Below are 17,582 nucleotides of genomic sequence, written 5' to 3'. Positions count from 1 at the left end.
TTCAAAACTACTTAAATATTAAAAATCGGTTGATAAACGACGGAGTTAAAAAATATTATATGCGCTGAGGTCCAAAAAACCGAATTTTGACCATAACTTCAGGTTTTGAGGGTGTTTCGAAAATTTCTAGTATGAGCGAATGTTACACTCAACAAGACCTACAACCTACACTAGGTCACTTCAGAAGTTCTTGCATTTTTTTTTCATTTGTAGCACAGTGTAATTCAATTTAACTCAATGAAAATCGTCACGCACTAAAAGTAACAAACGGTTACTTGTAATATACAGTGTTATTAGTTGAATTTATCAAATAAATGCAAGTTATGCCACAATTTGTACTTTTATTTTTGTTAATTCACATACCACCAAGCAGGCCATGAGCAACAACTACTTGAGATTTTAAGTGGTGCTCATGTTTTCGATGCACCGTAGTAAGACGTATCAGGTTTGTTGGCGAATCGTTTGATTTTAATAAACCTGAAAAATAAATATCTCCACAACGGCGCATATTGCATTTGGTGGATAGGTGATTCTTATGTAAAATGTTCTGCCGAACATATTAGTGATATCAAATTAAAAAAAATTGGGGGTGTTTTGAGATAAATGCAATTTAAGGTTTCAAATGCAAAAATATCATTACTGGCAACACTGAACGCCATGATGACGTCATTCGATTGAGAATTTGAAAACCTTTAAAAAGACTGTCTAATGTTGTTTAGAGCTCTTACGTTCTCTGAGATATAACGTTTTTACGAAACATTAAAAAAATGTTTTGTCAGAATATGGAAAAATGAAGGGGCCTTCCGCAATTGGAGGGGGTTGTCCGATTGACCCAAAACTTTGGATTTTTCAGTTCGACCTGAAACAAGTCATTTTATTCATTTTGAAGCGAATCGAAGAGGGTCGTTGCATTTGCTTGATCACTTGGTATGAAATGACCCATGTACTTTAAGACCTAGAATGTAATTTCTTTATTACTATAAATGCTAACTTCAGAAAAGTATACATCAAAACTCAAACTCATTGGTTTTGTGCAGCAAACAAGTAACGTCGGATTTTACAGCACTGCAGTGGTTACCTAGGTTACTGATGTTGTACGTAATAGGGGACTAAAATGAAAGATAAGAACTTGTTTTTATTAACAGAACGGCATAAAGCTTGCTTTACCAAATACAATAGCACTGTTTTTCAGCTCAGAAAATACAGAGAACTTTTGAAAATTCGAAAATAATAAGTTGAGCATTTTTCCTACTTTGACGTTATCGTGCAGTTTTGACATTTCAAAAACCAACAACTGCAATGAAGAATTTGCCCATCGGTTTTCGCAACAGTGTTTGAACTTTGAAATCATTTGACAGCTATATACAGAAACATAGAGTAACAATGATGGTAGTACCCATTATCAACGTTGTCTTGGTTTGCTTTCGAACAATACTCTAGTATCACTGTGCAATGTTGCCGTGAAAGTGCGTCGATGTTTTGTAGTATTTAACAAAACAAAAAAAACATTTTTTCTCGCAAAATATTGCTTAAAAACATAAAACTAAGAATGCAACATGTATTTTTAAGTCATGCTCCATCGATCAAGATCAAAATCAGCATACACACTTAGATTTTATTGCCGAGAACTCAACAGCTGATAAATTCAGCGAAATGTTCTACAAGTTTTCGGCAGAATTTTCACGAACATCGGCAAACGAAATTTAATACCTGGTGGTTTACGGTAGATCAATATATTTGCTGAATGTTCGTCAAAAAATATTGCTGACATTTGTTAAAAATTTCGCCGAACTCCATCAGCTGTTGGGACGTTTGCCGAGATAAATTAAGTGTGAAGGGCTTTAGTACCCTATTCAAAACAGCGGATACCTTGGTAACCTACTGTTACGATATGCGAAGACGTTTCTTTACAAAAACCAAGTAACACATTTAATTCTCGCTTATTTTCCGTCGGTCTATTCCTGTCACTGTAGTTGTGCCAATCACCGACGGCCGGGAAGGCGACTCCACCCAGGCAGGACCCTTACTTACCGGCGCCAACGGCTTTACTTCCTCATGCGATGAAAGACGTGATCCCAGAGATTTTTCGCCTCAGGAAATCTCCCGGTGTCGGCTAGGATTGAATCTAGATCAGTTGGGTTGGTTGTGAGTGGATCACGCCTCCCCACAACCATCGACACCTATGTCGGCGTTGGGATTCGCACCCAGGCGACGAGCGTGGTTGGCGGAGACGTTACCAACTACGCTAGGCATCCGCCTTTTTTCGAACTTTTGTCCGAATCTTCCTGAATTTGGAATAATTTTTTCAAAATCTGTGCAGATTTCTGCCGACTTTCACATGCAAGAGCTCAATTTTTTCGATCCTCGAGCAACTTCGAGCAGAGCAGATTTTCTCGTGCAGTTGCACATATATTTTAAAAATATCTGACATCTCCGATAATAATACTCAACTTTCAAAAGCTTTCAACATTTGGATGCCAGATGGCCATAACAATAGGACTGAATTTTAAAACTTAGTTGAAAATGAGCTAACTTCGACTCATATATACTCTATTTTGTTTCAGTTCATAAACTAGCTAAAGCGCTTTCTTGTTTGGCGTTTAATGACCTTTTGTACTAAACTCACCCCCTGTGATTTATAAAACTATAATTAGCGTCCCTCATCACTATCACAAAAGCGAACACAGGAACAACCGAAAATGGCGATACAGAAATATCGTATAATCGCTTTAAAAATCAGTCTGTTGGCATATATGGCTAATGTGCTGCTTAACTTGTCGTCGTTGTTGAACTGCCTCAGCGTTGGTGTATCAAAGTAGTGCACTGTGAAGTCTTTCTCTCTCCCTCGCTCAGTTAGTGGATATTTATTGCAGTTGCCACCACCGTCGCGGTCGTCGTGCATGAACGCCTTCACTAATTGAACGCGCGCAGGGCAGAGAGCAGTCAGTGGGACATGTTCATCAGCCCAGAACTAGTTTTTTTGCTTTGATCATAACTACGATACACTCTCCAAAACGGGAATTTGTTCGCGCGTTGAACTGTTCGGGCGCCCGCACCGCGAAATTGAATTATCGAACAAAAATGTATATGAAACGGAATTTGCACGAAACATACATTTAGCAGTCGACACATACTTTTTCGCATGGTTTATTATTGCGGTCAGAGAATTCGTTTTATTTCAAAAAAGGAAATTGAATATTCATATAACTTTCATTGGGATTTTATTTCTCGTCACTCAGTGAAAGTTATCCAATTTAATTTTAATGACAGAAGAATACCACACCGACAATACTTTAATACTAGATCATCCTAAGGTACAAGAAAAAAAAACGAATATTGATTCGAATTATTTTATGCTCATAATCATCTGTAGTCATGTGAGCAGTCGAGAGTCTGCAATGGTCAGCAAACCGGTTCCAGTGTAATCATGTATAATCTTCTCCTTAACTGCAACACACATCATTGATTGCCGTAAATGGGAAATTCTCCGCAGTTTGAGCAAACAACTCACCCCTCACCTCTCTGAAAATAAAAAAAAAAAGAAACAAATTACCATATGTTTATCATCGCCCAAGTAACCGTTGCTAACCCTTTTCGTTTTTCCAGATAACCCATTTGATATCCCTTAGGGTAGCTAGCCGTAGGCTCCCGTAGAATGCTGCATTCCTGTGGTTTTTCTTCTGCCAAAAATTTCACTTTAAACGCCAAATTGTAGAAAACCGGACACAAACCGTGCGACCCCAAGGGGGGCTTACTGGCTGCTGGTTGCCGAAAACCGCATTGTCCCATGCGCCAATCTTGATGGCATTTATCCATCAGCTTGGTACCTTTGTCCGTGCTAGTGTGTATACATTGTACATTTTTGGCTGCCTTTCGGAAATGAATTCCCTTGAAGAAGCGATCTTGATCGAAACCAACACCCGCCATGTCACAGGTATCGATTGTCTCGATAGCATTGTATCCAATTTGGTTGCCGGCATCCAGCACCAACTGACCACCGAAGCTGAATCCGAACATGTACAGATTGCCGAACTGCATTCCCTCGTACTGCAGCGTTCGGAGGAACTTCAGCAGGACCGCGCTGATGTCATTGAACCTTCGGAACAGATACGGGTAACTGTTACCAGCGAAAACGGAATAGTCCATACAGATGACGCAGCCACCACGGTAAATGTTGAGATTTTCCCGTAGATCTTTGATCCAAAACGTTTCGTAGCAATTTTCGTGCCACCCGTGAACTATTAGGGAAAACTTTTCCGTTGTAGCGCATGTGCTTCCGGCCAACAGTGGTTGGTTGTCAACGTTGATGGTTTTTGTGAGGTTTCCCCTGGAACATAGAAAAATATGACTACAATTAGAGTATCAAATAACTTGAGTTACTATAAAAAGTAGTAGAGATTTAGGTTCGAGCATTATGGTTGTCGTCAACAATTGATTAGCAAAAGTCGCAAAAGGTTCGTCACTGTTGGCGTGCATGTCTTTCATGGAGTGTGCGGTTGGTTACAAGCTACTATGCAGGGTTTTCGGCAGCAAACGTTATTCCTAGTTTCGTTCTCCAAGCCGCTGATTTTGAATAATTTGCAATACCTACTGTTTTTCATTTGGTTCTGCATCAATTCGCATACAATCAATCAAAACAGTAGTCATTAATAATAATGTGAAAACCAAATATAAAAGCTTTTGTGAAGTGGAGGCGCGGGAAAATATAAGAATTGCATGCTCCAGCTCAGGACACGTTGGTCGATACACATAAGAAATCGTGAAAAAGTTTTTTGGAAGCATACGAAACATTTTCCTGGGAAAAACTCTTCTGAAGACCGTGAAGCGCGATGATGCCAGTAATAAAAGTTGTTTTTTTCTTAACCTGATTGAATATCTGGCCTCAACATTGCACAATGGTCCAGAAACCAAATTATTGTCATGTTTTTAAATTGAATTTACTCAAATCTGAAAAATAACATATTTTTTAAAATTCCTCCACTTATAGAGCCAAGTATGCCCTTCAAAATGAGACCAAGAGATATTTTTTATGTTTGCCCCAAAAAGTATGACAAACAAATGAAAAACGCATGTTTTTTAAGAAAAACTTTAATAACTTTGAGTAGAATTGAGATATTTACAATATCAGCATTGCAAATTGTTTTTCTTAAAAAGCTCTAAAAGTCGTTTGAAGACAGTTTTAAGGCAAAACTTGAAATAAAGAAGTAAGAGCGCAAAATGTGTTTTTTCAATATAAATCGGTTGTTTTCAAAGATAGAGAAAAACTTTTTTCAACGAAGCTACTTAAAATCATTGTAGCTATAACATTGTAGAACAAGTTTTTCTTCTATCTACAAAGATAAAAAAGTTAGATACTTGATTGCATCGAAAATTTTGGTCATCCTAATTTTTGATAATTTTTTAATAAGCGCTTTATCATATTTAACAACTTTGTAGAAGAAAGTTTTTCTCTAAAACATTGTTTTAGAGCTCTAGACCCAAATTTCCCCCTAAATTTGGTTTCTGGACCATTGTGCATTGGATATTTATAGCAATGCACTGCGTAATCATCGATATCCTGTTTACCTAAACCTTTTTCAAAAATGAGTCGTGATGTCGAGTTGTGTGCAAAATTTCAGCCGAATCAAAACAAACAATTTTTTTTTCTTCACAAATAACAAACAATTAAAATTATATCAAAATTGGAACATCTTTAGGGGAATTGCTATGGCTAAACCTTTGCAACGAGTATCAAAAAATTACCCGGTTGTTGAAGAACGCGAGATCACCATGCATGGAATGCATGAAAAGATTTGTAGGCTTGCAAATTAGTGCGCTTACGACAGCAATTGTGCGCGCAGATTTTTCAAAGTGTATGAAACAGTATCAAAGAATACGAACCTAAATAAAGTGATATTAGAGAGGTTCTAGTTACGTGATCATAACATTGAACAACAGTAAGAGCGATATGTATGTGCAGGAATATGAAGGATACAGGAAGTCAGACAACTTTTTGTTATACATTACGGGTTTTTAAATCTGTCCCTAGCCGTACATAAACTGCTGATTAATGGAGATATAATGAGGACATAACGCTTCTACCACTTGGAATGAGCAGTACCCATCCGCAAGTAACTATAGAGAATTTAACTCTCGAAAATTTACACGGTTGATGAGTTTGGAAGACGTTTTCATCCAAGCGATAAGTTAGAGCGTTCAGAAAATGCAATGCATTCATTGCTGGAATAATGCACGCTATGCTAAAAATACACGTGAAATATAAAAATATACAGTGTTGCAGACTTTCATGAAAAATACTTTCATGATTCATGAAATTATTCAAATATTTTGAGATAGAAAAACATTCGTCCTCCAAATTTTCGATTTTTTTACAGAGAAGTAACGTACTGCATCAAATTTCGAACACTTAAAATGAAACTTCTTGCACTAAAAAATCAACGAAAAATTAACTTTCTCATCGATCTTAATGGTTTAGCATGTTTGCCATTTTGTTGTTGTTGCAATTAAGTTCTGTTTATATAGATTTAAACACGTTTTGTACATAAAAACAAGAAGAATTTAGAAATCGGTTTTGCTTCAAACTCCGAACATTTTCATGTAATCGTTAAGAGATAGATAGGTGAACCGTCTGTATACTGACTGTCACTTTTTTCAACGCCTACTGATTCCCCGGAAGGAATTCCCGGCTGAAGGATTTTCCTAGAAACGAAATGGTATATTTCAATCATCTTTTTTTTTTAATTACAAAGTGTTCGAAGTTTGAGACTGTTCGAAGTTTGATTCGAAACGGTACAACCTTTGTAACGCAATCAATAGTTTTCGTTCGTGTTGGCTATTTTGCGAGATACAAGCATTTTAGGAGACATCCTTGAGCGTCGTACACAAATTACGTAACACTCAAACTTCAGATTCTAGACCCCCCCCCCTATGTAACGATAAGCCACGGTAAATATGACTCCCTCCCCCCAAATTACGTAAGGCTAAACCACCAAAAATTTTTGATTTTGAAGGAATTTACGTAATTTGTGTACGACGCGTTACCTGTGATCTTAAATTCATCATACCGTGAAAAGCATGTCAGATAAAAACCTGCTGTCCGTAGGGTTGTTCAAAACAAGTTAATCTAAAACTTTTTTAAAATAAGCCAAATTGTATCTTTTTCTATAAAAAAGATGGGGTAGCGAACGGCTTCGGCAATGGTTTTCTTCGGCAGGTTTTCTGCAGCAATCTTATGCAGAAACCTATTAAAGAAAACCTCTGCCAAAGCCGTTCGCTATCCTAGTTTTGCTATTTTTGATAACAATGACTTTTCAGACACTACAAAGAATACACTGGTAGCGATACTCTTTATATAATAGTAATCTTGCCAGATAATCATATTTTTCATATCACAAACAAGCAACGTTGATTCTCCACTTCTCCGATTTTTTATCTCTACATATAAAAATGGAGTTCTCTCTGTCTGTCTGATCCATATAGACTTGGGAATGACTGAACCGAACGGCATGCAAATTTGTATGTAGGGTTTTTTGGGGCTGAGGAAGATACTAATGATAGTTTAAGACCCCTCCCTTTTCTGGAAGAAAGGGGCCCACTTAAATTTTTACTTAACTCAAGAACTAATCAAGCAAATGTAACCAAATTTGGTATGTTGATGTTTTAGAAAGCAAGAAATACTACCCCCAACCCTCCCTGCTCTAGAAGAGAGGACTTCCATACAAACGAAACACAAATAACTCTATAACTCGAGAACTGATCAAGTTAGTGGAACAAAAATTGGCACGTGGATGTTTTAAAAATCAAGACATTTTCTTATGGTAGTGTGGGACTTCTCCCTGCTCTAAAAAAGAGGGCTCCTATACAAACGAAACATAAATAGCTGTATAACTCAAAAAATAATCAAGCAAATAGAACTAAATTTGGCGTGTGATGGTTAACGGGAGCAATCAATATTTTGTGGTATATTATATATATATATATATATATATATATATATATATATATATATATATATATATATATATATATATATATATATATATATATATATATATATCTCCTCTAGAAAAGAGGGCTCTCATACAAATGGAACACAAATTTCTGCATAACTCGGGGAACTTATCGAGCAAACGTATCCATTTAGCACTTTGAGGTTCTCGGGGGTAAGAAATGTTTCCATGGCGATATGACACCCCTACTTTAGAAGGGGGATTAAGGTTCATAGAAATTTCTGCATAACTTGAGGACTAATCAAGCAAATGGAACCTAATTTGGCATATGGAGGTAATTGGGAGCAAGAAATATGTCAATGGTGGTTCGATACCCCTCCCTATTCTGGCAGGGGAGTTTCTATACAAATTACACACAAATTTTTGCATAACTCGAGAACTAATCAAGAAAATAAACAAATTTGACAAGTGGATGTTTTTGAGGGCAGCATATGTTTATATAGTAGTTCGACCCCCCTCCTTCCCCTCAAAGGTTAAGGTTCTAAGCAAATAACATATAAATTTCTACATAACTCGAGAACTGATCAAGCAAAGTGAATCAAATTTGAAAAGTAAGGGTTTTAGAGTTGAGGAACGTTTCTATCTTGGTTTGGCATCCCTTACAATTTAGGATTGGTCTCACTAGGGCTGGATTTAGGTGCTGGGGGGCTCGGGGCAGGTATTGTCGTGGGGCCCTCTTTTCATTTGTAATGACCTAACGCTTCGCTGGAGGGGGACAATAAAAAAAAGGTCTTCACTCTGTCTTCACGTCTGGCCGCCCAGGACTAGGCCCCCCCCCCCCGTGTCGGAAGGCCCGGGGAATTTGCCTTAAATCCGGGCCCGGGTCTCACACAAAAGAAACACATATTTCAACTAATTTTTCCGGAAAACAATCGAAAATGACCGAATACCTCCCAATATCGATATTTCCGGAGCCAAAATGATGCCTGAAGGTCATACATCGACGCAACATTCCATTTTGAATTCCAAGATGGCGACTTTCGCCATTCAGTTTAAAATAACTTTTGTGAAAGTTCTTTCAATTAAACTATTATTGTTTGGTTTTCTTGTTCACATAATCCAAAACTCATAAAATTACTGTGATTTTATACCTATTAATAAATTAGCGAAATTAACATCCAATGTTGTGCGCTAGCCTCCAAATTCGCACTGGACGAACTGGCATACAGTAATTTGATTTCACAAATGAACCTGATTTTCGACTTCATGGTGAAATTGAAAACATTTTATATTTAACGAATTTTAAATCAGAAAATGGTAAGAATCTATCAAAGTTCTTCAAAACCATTGATTCTATGGGTTTTCTTCATTCTATTTGCAGCAACGAATTAAGAAATACCGTAGTAATCACGGACTGGCTGAGATTTCCGCCGCTGTACTAAAAGTGCGTGATAAGCAGATGGGATATTGGGATCAAATAAAGCTGCTAAACGTTATGGAGTAGCAGGATCGACAATCCGGTCTTGTTTGCAAATGGAGGAACACAATATATACCGTTCTGGTCGAATGTCAGTATTAACCAGGCTTGTTAATACGATAGATTATCGTCGATAATCGTCATCGCCGATACCGAACGTGTGTTATCGTTATCGACGATGAAGATTGCGTTTTCAAACATTAACGTTATAGACGATAACGATAGTCACTAGACGTTATCAGCTCACTAACGTTTTATGTTATGTCAGAGCAAGTGCACCAGTGGCTATGTTTCGGTTGCTAAAGCTGACTTGACAACCAACAAAATAACCGCACCGAGCGTTGCTGTTTACTCTTGGAAAATAACAGCTCAAGGAAGTTAAAATTCTCGGGTAGCAACGAGTTCATAAGTTTGGCAATGCAATTGCAACGAGCCGGTCCGTTGCTATTGGACCCTAAGACCCAAGTATGATGACAGTTCTACAAGGTATGCTACATTTTTGTCTATACACGCACACAAACAAATCTCGTTATGAAAAATTTCGCGTTTTGTATGGAATTCAGAACATTTTTGGAAATTTCTCGTTTTATGTTGTTTTATATCTGATTTTTTTGGTTGGAGATTGAATCTCCAGTTGAAACACACTAGAAATTGATATTCATTTAGATTTAGTGTGAAAAATTGCGACAATATGTCGAAATAAAATATATAAAAATGCTATATTTCTAATAGTTGGAGCATAATCTTAGTCATTGTCATAGCTCATGACTTTTGTTACTGTATGAAACATAAGCGACTCTATTTAGAAGCGCTATTAGAGTACAAGAAAAAAAGTGCAAAAAGGTTACCGGCAAAATGATGAAAAACAGCATATTTTACCTAAACCGCAGCATGTTTATGTATTCCCCAAAAATAAAACATGTTTCAACATCATTTCTATAACTTTTCAGGAAAGTATGTTTTATAAGTGAAGTTTAAAATGCAAAATCATATCAAATTTCATACAGATTGGAAAAAGTTCATAACGAGCACTAATACTAATGCATCGATGTGAATAGCATACCTTTTAGAACTGTCATCTATACTTGGCCCTAGGACAAGACGCGGCAGCTGGTCACCGTTACATGCAACCAATTGCGAACCGGCTGCTGATTGGCTGAATTCGATATTGCAATCGTCACGTAGAAAATACAACGAGAGTACTTTTCACTGTAACGCAGTGTTGATGGAGAGTCATAGTTTAGCTATTATAATTGTTCATAAATAGGGGTGGGCGAAACGGCTCTTTTGCAAGAGCGGCTCTGAACCGCTCGCTCACCGTTCCGAACCGACTCACATAAACGGCTCATGGTTCACAATGATTCACGAGTGTTGACAGTTCGTGTTTTCTCGGTGAACTTCGGGTTCGCGCGAACCCATCAGTTCGTTCTTTCGCTCTTTTCTAAGAACCGGTTCATTTGAACGGCTCGTGAGCCGTTCGCCCATCCCAATTCATAAATACTGATGCAAAAGTATGCAAGGTACATGATATTGCCGAGTAATGTATTTCACTGTTATAACTTTAAAAATGCATTGATTAATCGTTTTTTACTATTTCGGTTGAAGTCAGGAACATAAAATAAGAAATAAAAATTGAATATTATTCGTCTATATATATTCGTCTATACGATTGTATATCATTTAAGAACTGATTATCACCCTTTGCTTGCGCAGTTCAAACAAATAAGAGCAACACTAAACAGTTAAAATGATTGTTATTAACTATGGGAAAGATTATGGATGAGCACATCGAGAGTGAAACGAACGATGACCTTCAAACTCTTATTACTCAGCAACTACGCGTACAATTAACACAAACTGGGTTGTGTATTGTAGATTGATCTGTTCTCAAATCGCTCAAAATATCAAGTTCAATTGTTAAGTTGTAATCCAAGTTCAGATGTCAGGTGATGCCATACGGCATCACCCGCTGGGAATGGATTGATGGGGCTGACATGGATGATTTTCTTTCACATATGCGATTGAATTCAGTGTAACGACGTTTGACGTTACGTTCCCAAGCAGATCAACTCTATATATAACTTGTGAAAATCCAGCGACGCTAGCGGCATTACTTATCTAGAAACTAAATAAGGGAACATTCATAAATGACGTAGCATTTGAGGGGGGAGGGAGGGGTTTGCAGTTTTGTGACGAAATGTGACGAGGAGAAGGGTGGGGGTTCAAGCCAAGCTACGTAGCAAACATGAAACTAAGAAAAAAAATTGGATTTTTTCTAATAGTTCTTTTTCATCGATGTTTTGTCTGCTTAGGGTATTCCTTCCTTGTCTTTTCTTGTTCATTAATGACTCAAGGTTTGTTTTGGATAATAAAATTTGCAAAAAAAAAACAAAATTATGTGGGAGGGGGGTCATGGGGGTCCTGACTTTGTAACGAAATGCTACGATGGGGGAGGAGGGGGTCAAAAAAACCTTATAAAAAGCTACGTCGTTTATGGATGTTCCCTAATCTTATTAACAGACAGTATCGTCATCGGCGTCTACGATAGGTTATAGGCAAGGGGATGGCAGCCCTATCTAAACTTTACACGTTCGACAGTAGGCAATATAGCAGGCAGGCGCCCATCAAGGTTCCATATACCTATCACTTTAGGCGGGAAGACTCTTCACTCATTCAACATAGAAAGAGATAGTATGTTACCATCCCCCTGGTTATCGGTAACCTTGGTATTAACGCAGCAAGTGGAAGATGATTTGGAACAGTGGACTTCTGACATGACATGCAGAAATACACACAATACACACAACAAATCAAAAATGTCTTGACAAAATGTCTTGTTGTAATGTTTTATGGAAGCCTAAACCACAGACAAACAGACGTGCCACTCAATGACGATTTTATTGACCAGAAAAATAACGATTATTTTGAAATTTTGCTTAGCGTGCACATTCATTATCAAAAACAACATCCGTCAGTAATGCCGCTGGTGTTAATTTAAGCAAGCGTACACACCTAGCAAATACAAAAACCGTTTTAGTAAAAGAAGTAAGTAGACAATAAGCTCACATGGTGGCGCACGATTGTAACGTTCTAAATAAGGACGAAGATTTTTCAGTATTTTTCTTCGAAGAGGCACGTCTGTTTGTCTGTGCCTAAACTAATAACAATAAAGGTAGGTACGAATATACGAAGCATGAACATTTATGATATAGAAGCGAGATTATACTGTCAAAAGGCTATAACGCCATGACGAAATAGTTCATCTTCATAGCCTACTATTCTGTAATGACGATACGCTTCATACGATCAATTATAACACAGAAGCTATTGCTACCTTACAAAGATTGTTCTCTGATTGGCAAAATGATCTTATTACAATCCAGTTCAGGAATATAGGTTCATAGAACATCAATTTCCGATTTTACCCAATCAAACCATAACAACAAGAGCTGATATTGAATTCCGAGTAAGACCGAGCAAGTGGTTAATAAAACGAATGCTTTTCACTGTTGACCAGCCAACTGCATAACATCATTGATACGATTTTAAGATTCATATGGGTCATTCACAACTATCATCCCGAGGTAATATGAGCCAATCTCGAGATATAACATTTTTACGGAAAAAGTTGTATATTTCGTAAATATTTTATTCTATAATTTATAGACGTAAGACACCCGAAAAATAGTGATAGATGAATTTTGAGGAATATAACCCAGGAATCCAGAAAAAATATTGCCAGATAGATTATTTTTGTATTTTAAAATTAAATTTGCATTTTTCGGCCAATGCAGTCAATTTCATTTTATATTTGATGGTTTCTTCGTGTTTCTCAGAAAATTTTACGTAAGAAGCACTTACCACTCCGTGGTAATATGAGCCAATCTTGAGATATAACATTTTTACGAAAAATTAATTACGAAATTCAGAACTATTTTCGTAAAAATGACATATCTCGAGATTGGCTCATATTACCACGGGGTGACAAGTGTTTCTTACGTGAAATTTTCCAAAAAATACGATGAAACCATCAAATTTGAAATAAAATCAGCTGCATTTGCCGAAAAATGCAAATTTAGTTTTAAAATACAAAAATAATCTATCTGGCAGCACTTCCGGTCAAAAATAATATTTTTTCTGGATTCCTAGGTTTATTTTCTTCAAAATTCACCTATCACTATTTACCGGGTGTCTTACATCTATAAATTGTAAAAAAATATTATTACGAAGATTACAACTTTTTTCGTAAAACCCTTATATTTCGAGATTGGCTCATATTACCTCGGGATGATAGTTGTTTCTTATGTCAAATGTTTCAAGGAATACGATGAAATTATCAAATTTAAAATAAAAATGGCTGCATTCGCCGAAAAATGTAAATTTAGTTTTCAAATACAAAAATAATTTATCTGGCAACACTTCCGGTCAAAACTTATATTTTTTCTGGATTCCTTGGTTTATTTTCTTCAAAAGTCATCTATCAATATTTTTCGGACATCTTACGTCTATGAATTGTAAGAAAAAGAAAAAAGAGATTTTGAACGAAAAATGCGTGACTTTGCAATAAACAGGGGGTCCCACAAAGCGGGGGGTATTCCAATCGACACCAAAACTGGGATTTTTCCGAAGTGATAGTAGATGAATAATTCCCCCAACTTTGAACAAAATCTGTGATGGTCGTGTACAAGTTTGTGCTTTTTCGTGGTCAATTCGTATAGAATGACCCATATGTTGATTTGCTGGTTTTGCACTCTTCTCAAACTCTATCCTCATCCATATTTACCTCCCAGAAAGAAATCCATCTCTGACAGTTTCTTACTCTCGCAAAAGAGTAAAAACGCACTAAATTTTTGAGGTTTTGCATCATCATTCTTTCTTTATTGAGTGGGTTCAATTATAATTTATCCTTATTGAATTTCAATGCAACTGTAGAAAGCTAATTGGATAACGTCTGTCTGCTAAATCGCGCGAGTGCAAATGAAAACGCCGTTGTTTATAAACAAAGAGGGTATGCACAATAATGCTTGTAAATCCGATGGTAACTCGGAAATTTCGGAATTTATTAAACATTTTTCAAAATTCTACGTCTTTGAGTCCTCAACGATCGTTGTACAGTCAAAAGGAGTTGGAGCTCGAACAACAGCCGGCGTGTGACAACGCCTTTTGGAGCACCGTTCTGTAATTTCATACATTGTATTGCGGTTTTTCAATTTGACACATGCACATGCGCGACTGTTGTAGTAACACTACTTGCGTAAAATGTTGTTATCATCCAAACAATGATTTTATTGAAAATTTGTGCAAAGTGTTATTATCAGCTAATTATTTTGTGTGGAAATTTGAAGGCTGACAGTGTAAAAGTTCATTTTTTTTACGTTTTATTTTTCTACAACCTTTACAGTTTTCGTCGTTCATTTGATCGGTTCCTCTCCGACTGGCTACTTCAGCTTCACACTTGAATGCACTTCATGTAATCGTCAAGTCTGATGTGAATGACAGGTTTTTACCCCAAGCAGTAATCATCTTGACCTTGTGCTGTAGGGTTATTGAATAAGAGTGTCGCCCTTCAATTGTAGAGTCAATAGTTAAGTACGTTTGAAAATTCAAAATCAGTAACAAAAACCCTCGGAAAAAGGTGCAGCTTCATACTACCAGTAAACCAGTTGATATGAAATAATAATATTTCAGGTGTACCCGTCCGAAACCTTCTCGCTGCATTACATTACCAGTGTTAATTTCAACATCAGGCGCTGCCAGACAAAGCGCAAACAAAACCAACTGCCCGGCGTTTTAATGAGCCAGTCACCTTCACCGTAACAACAAGTTCTCGTTACCCGTGGTAGAACCGAAAGATCACATTTTGCTTGAAGATCGCTCCCCGAGATAGTGTTCGCTGATGCTGGCCCAAAGCGGCCTGTATCAGATCGTTTTCGCTGATTCTAGCGTTAGAGAAGTCCTCCGAAGACGCTTCCGTTAGCTGGGGGTTGCTTTGCAGTTGCGTGATATTTTTGCTGGTGTCTTCTATCGGGTCCTGCAGGTCAAAGAAACTCCTCACTGGTAATCCACTCAACTCGCGCAATCGATGCTTGCGTACTACGCTTTCGTCGCGACGAATTTTCCATCGTTCGATAAATCTACCGGAAGTGGTAGAGCCGATGGCGGTAATCGAAATGGTACCGAACACCAACAATAACAATTGCGATCGTATCATCTGGGAACACGCGATGCGACTAGCTACAAGCACTTGCTGAAAACTGCGGTAGAGCTCCTGACGCTGTCAGAAATCAACAACGCACTGGGGTACTCGTAATGGGGGTAAATCTTGTAGCGAGCATCACCGCGCGATAGGACCCATTTTATGAACGAAGCGCCTTGAACGAGCGCTTTGAACCGAAAATTTATTCTACGACTAACTCATCTAAAGCGATGATACTACTGAAGCTTGCACCGAATGTCTTGCCTAAAATAAACCGATAAATGGGGACGAATTCGATTTGGAGGTTGCTATGCTAATCAACTGCATGGGGGTTTGCTTTCGAACCGTAAAACTTTTCCTCTGCCAGCAACAACAGTAATTTTTATCACCTTCCAATTTGATGACAGTACCCAAAACTGGTATATGGGAATAAGTGAACAAATTTCCGCAGGCAGTTTGATGAGTTGCTAATTGAATGGTGCTCAACACGTTATAAAGGTATGATAAATTAGTTAGTTTTTTGAACCTTTGTCAAAGTTAACCTCGTTATCTATGATAAGTGGCTGTTTATTTTGTAACATATTCGAACCACCGTTTTTGGTTGAAAAGTTGTATGCAGTTTGTCAAAACCTGTTTCAATATCAAAAGCAAGGCCCAGGTGCTACATTCGATTCGGAGTTTGAACTGCTGTTTATTCGATACAAACTTCGCAGTCAACTGTTAGTGTGGCTAGCGTTATAATCCTATTGACTCTAACGGTTTCTCCTAGCTGAGAATCGAACATACGATGACTGCCTTGTTGGGCTAGCATCCTACCTCGCGGTCAACTAGAAATTGAACATACGTTAAAATATCCTTTGTTGTTACGAGATTATCAGCCGCTTCAAAAAAATAGGAGACGGAAAATTACTGCTCGTTATAAGAAAACTGACTACGGCTTCTATAAAAAAAAAACATAATCTTAGAATTGAATAACAAATGTTTGCGAAAGCACTTATCTTAGTTGCACAACCTACTGATCAAAGCCGAGAACCGGTTCCATACAAATGGTTGAGATACGTCAAATCTTTCATATTTGTTTTCTGTTATATTCTTGAAAAACACGATTATCAGAATAATTTCATTAATCAACGTAACTTTACAGTAATGGACAATAAAAATGTTCATATCGGAGATTGTTCTCTAATATACGCGCTACCGTCGGATTTTAACATTTAGATTGTGGGTGTAACAAACGACTTTAGCTTAACAAGGTTGTCGTTATAGTTATGATACCTCATGATTTTTACCAACAAGTTCAGTATAGGAAATAATGCAATAAATTAAATGTATTGTTTCGAATAATAGGGTGTAGGAAACCTCAGGACCATTGTTGTCTTGACATAATAACCGATACATATGCTAATTTATGCGATAACATAAATAAGATCACGGCCTATAGCACATAAAATGTATAAATTAACGTGCGGAGAGCCTCCAAGCACGCTTATGTGATTTGTCAACTTTTCAAACTCATAACAAACCTGTATTCGTAACCATCATTAACATTGATCAGAATTAAACTATATTCTAGACCTGTGCGCCGATCATATCTTCGGCGGCGTCGTTGAAAGTGTATTGCCCCAATGGGGTGACGTGGAGCGGTGTTCTACTAATTAACAAACAAACTTTTAAGATACCGCGAAATCCGTTTTTTCGACATACATGCTTACGGGTTTGTTAATTCTTCAGTCCAACAAAAACTAAACTAAAAATGTCTAAGATCAGCCTTGACAGGACCTCATCACCCAAAATGAAGATGATTATAAATAAAGTTAACAAACAAATGAGCTTTTTTATTTTAAATCAAATCAATTGTCGATGCTTACAATGTCAGTAGAAGTTGCGTTTTGTATGCAACAAAGCAAAGCCTTGGTGCTACATTCCGATTCGGAACTAGACCTTCTGTTTCTTATACACA

At 37.3% G+C, this 17,582-nt stretch overlaps 1 protein-coding gene and 1 long non-coding RNA gene across 2 annotated transcripts; one reads left to right on the top strand and one right to left on the bottom strand.

Annotated features, from left to right (window-relative positions):
* Positions 1–3,222: 3,222 nt before the first annotated feature.
* On the bottom strand, positions 3,223–15,730 carry LOC129726178 (uncharacterized). Its single transcript, XM_055682889.1, has 3 exons — positions 15,261–15,730; positions 3,590–4,327; positions 3,223–3,522 (listed from the first exon to the last, which is right to left on the bottom strand). The coding sequence occupies exons 1-3, from the start codon at positions 15,635–15,637 to the stop codon at positions 3,444–3,446; spliced, it is 1,194 nt and encodes a 397-aa protein (XP_055538864.1). The 5' UTR covers positions 15,638–15,730; the 3' UTR covers positions 3,223–3,443.
* Positions 14,675–16,175, top strand: LOC129726180 (uncharacterized). The gene is made up of 2 exons (XR_008728260.1): positions 14,675–15,061; positions 15,115–16,175. It is a non-coding gene; the product is annotated as an uncharacterized LOC129726180 (long non-coding RNA).
* The last annotated feature ends 1,407 nt before the right edge of the window (positions 16,176–17,582 follow it).

This window comes from Wyeomyia smithii, chromosome 2 (assembly GCF_029784165.1).
Source record: "Wyeomyia smithii strain HCP4-BCI-WySm-NY-G18 chromosome 2, ASM2978416v1, whole genome shotgun sequence".
NCBI classification, from domain to species: Eukaryota; Metazoa; Arthropoda; class Insecta; order Diptera; family Culicidae; genus Wyeomyia; species Wyeomyia smithii.
The sequence above is the reverse complement of the archived record's forward strand: the minus strand, read 5'-3'. Positions and strand labels throughout refer to the sequence as shown.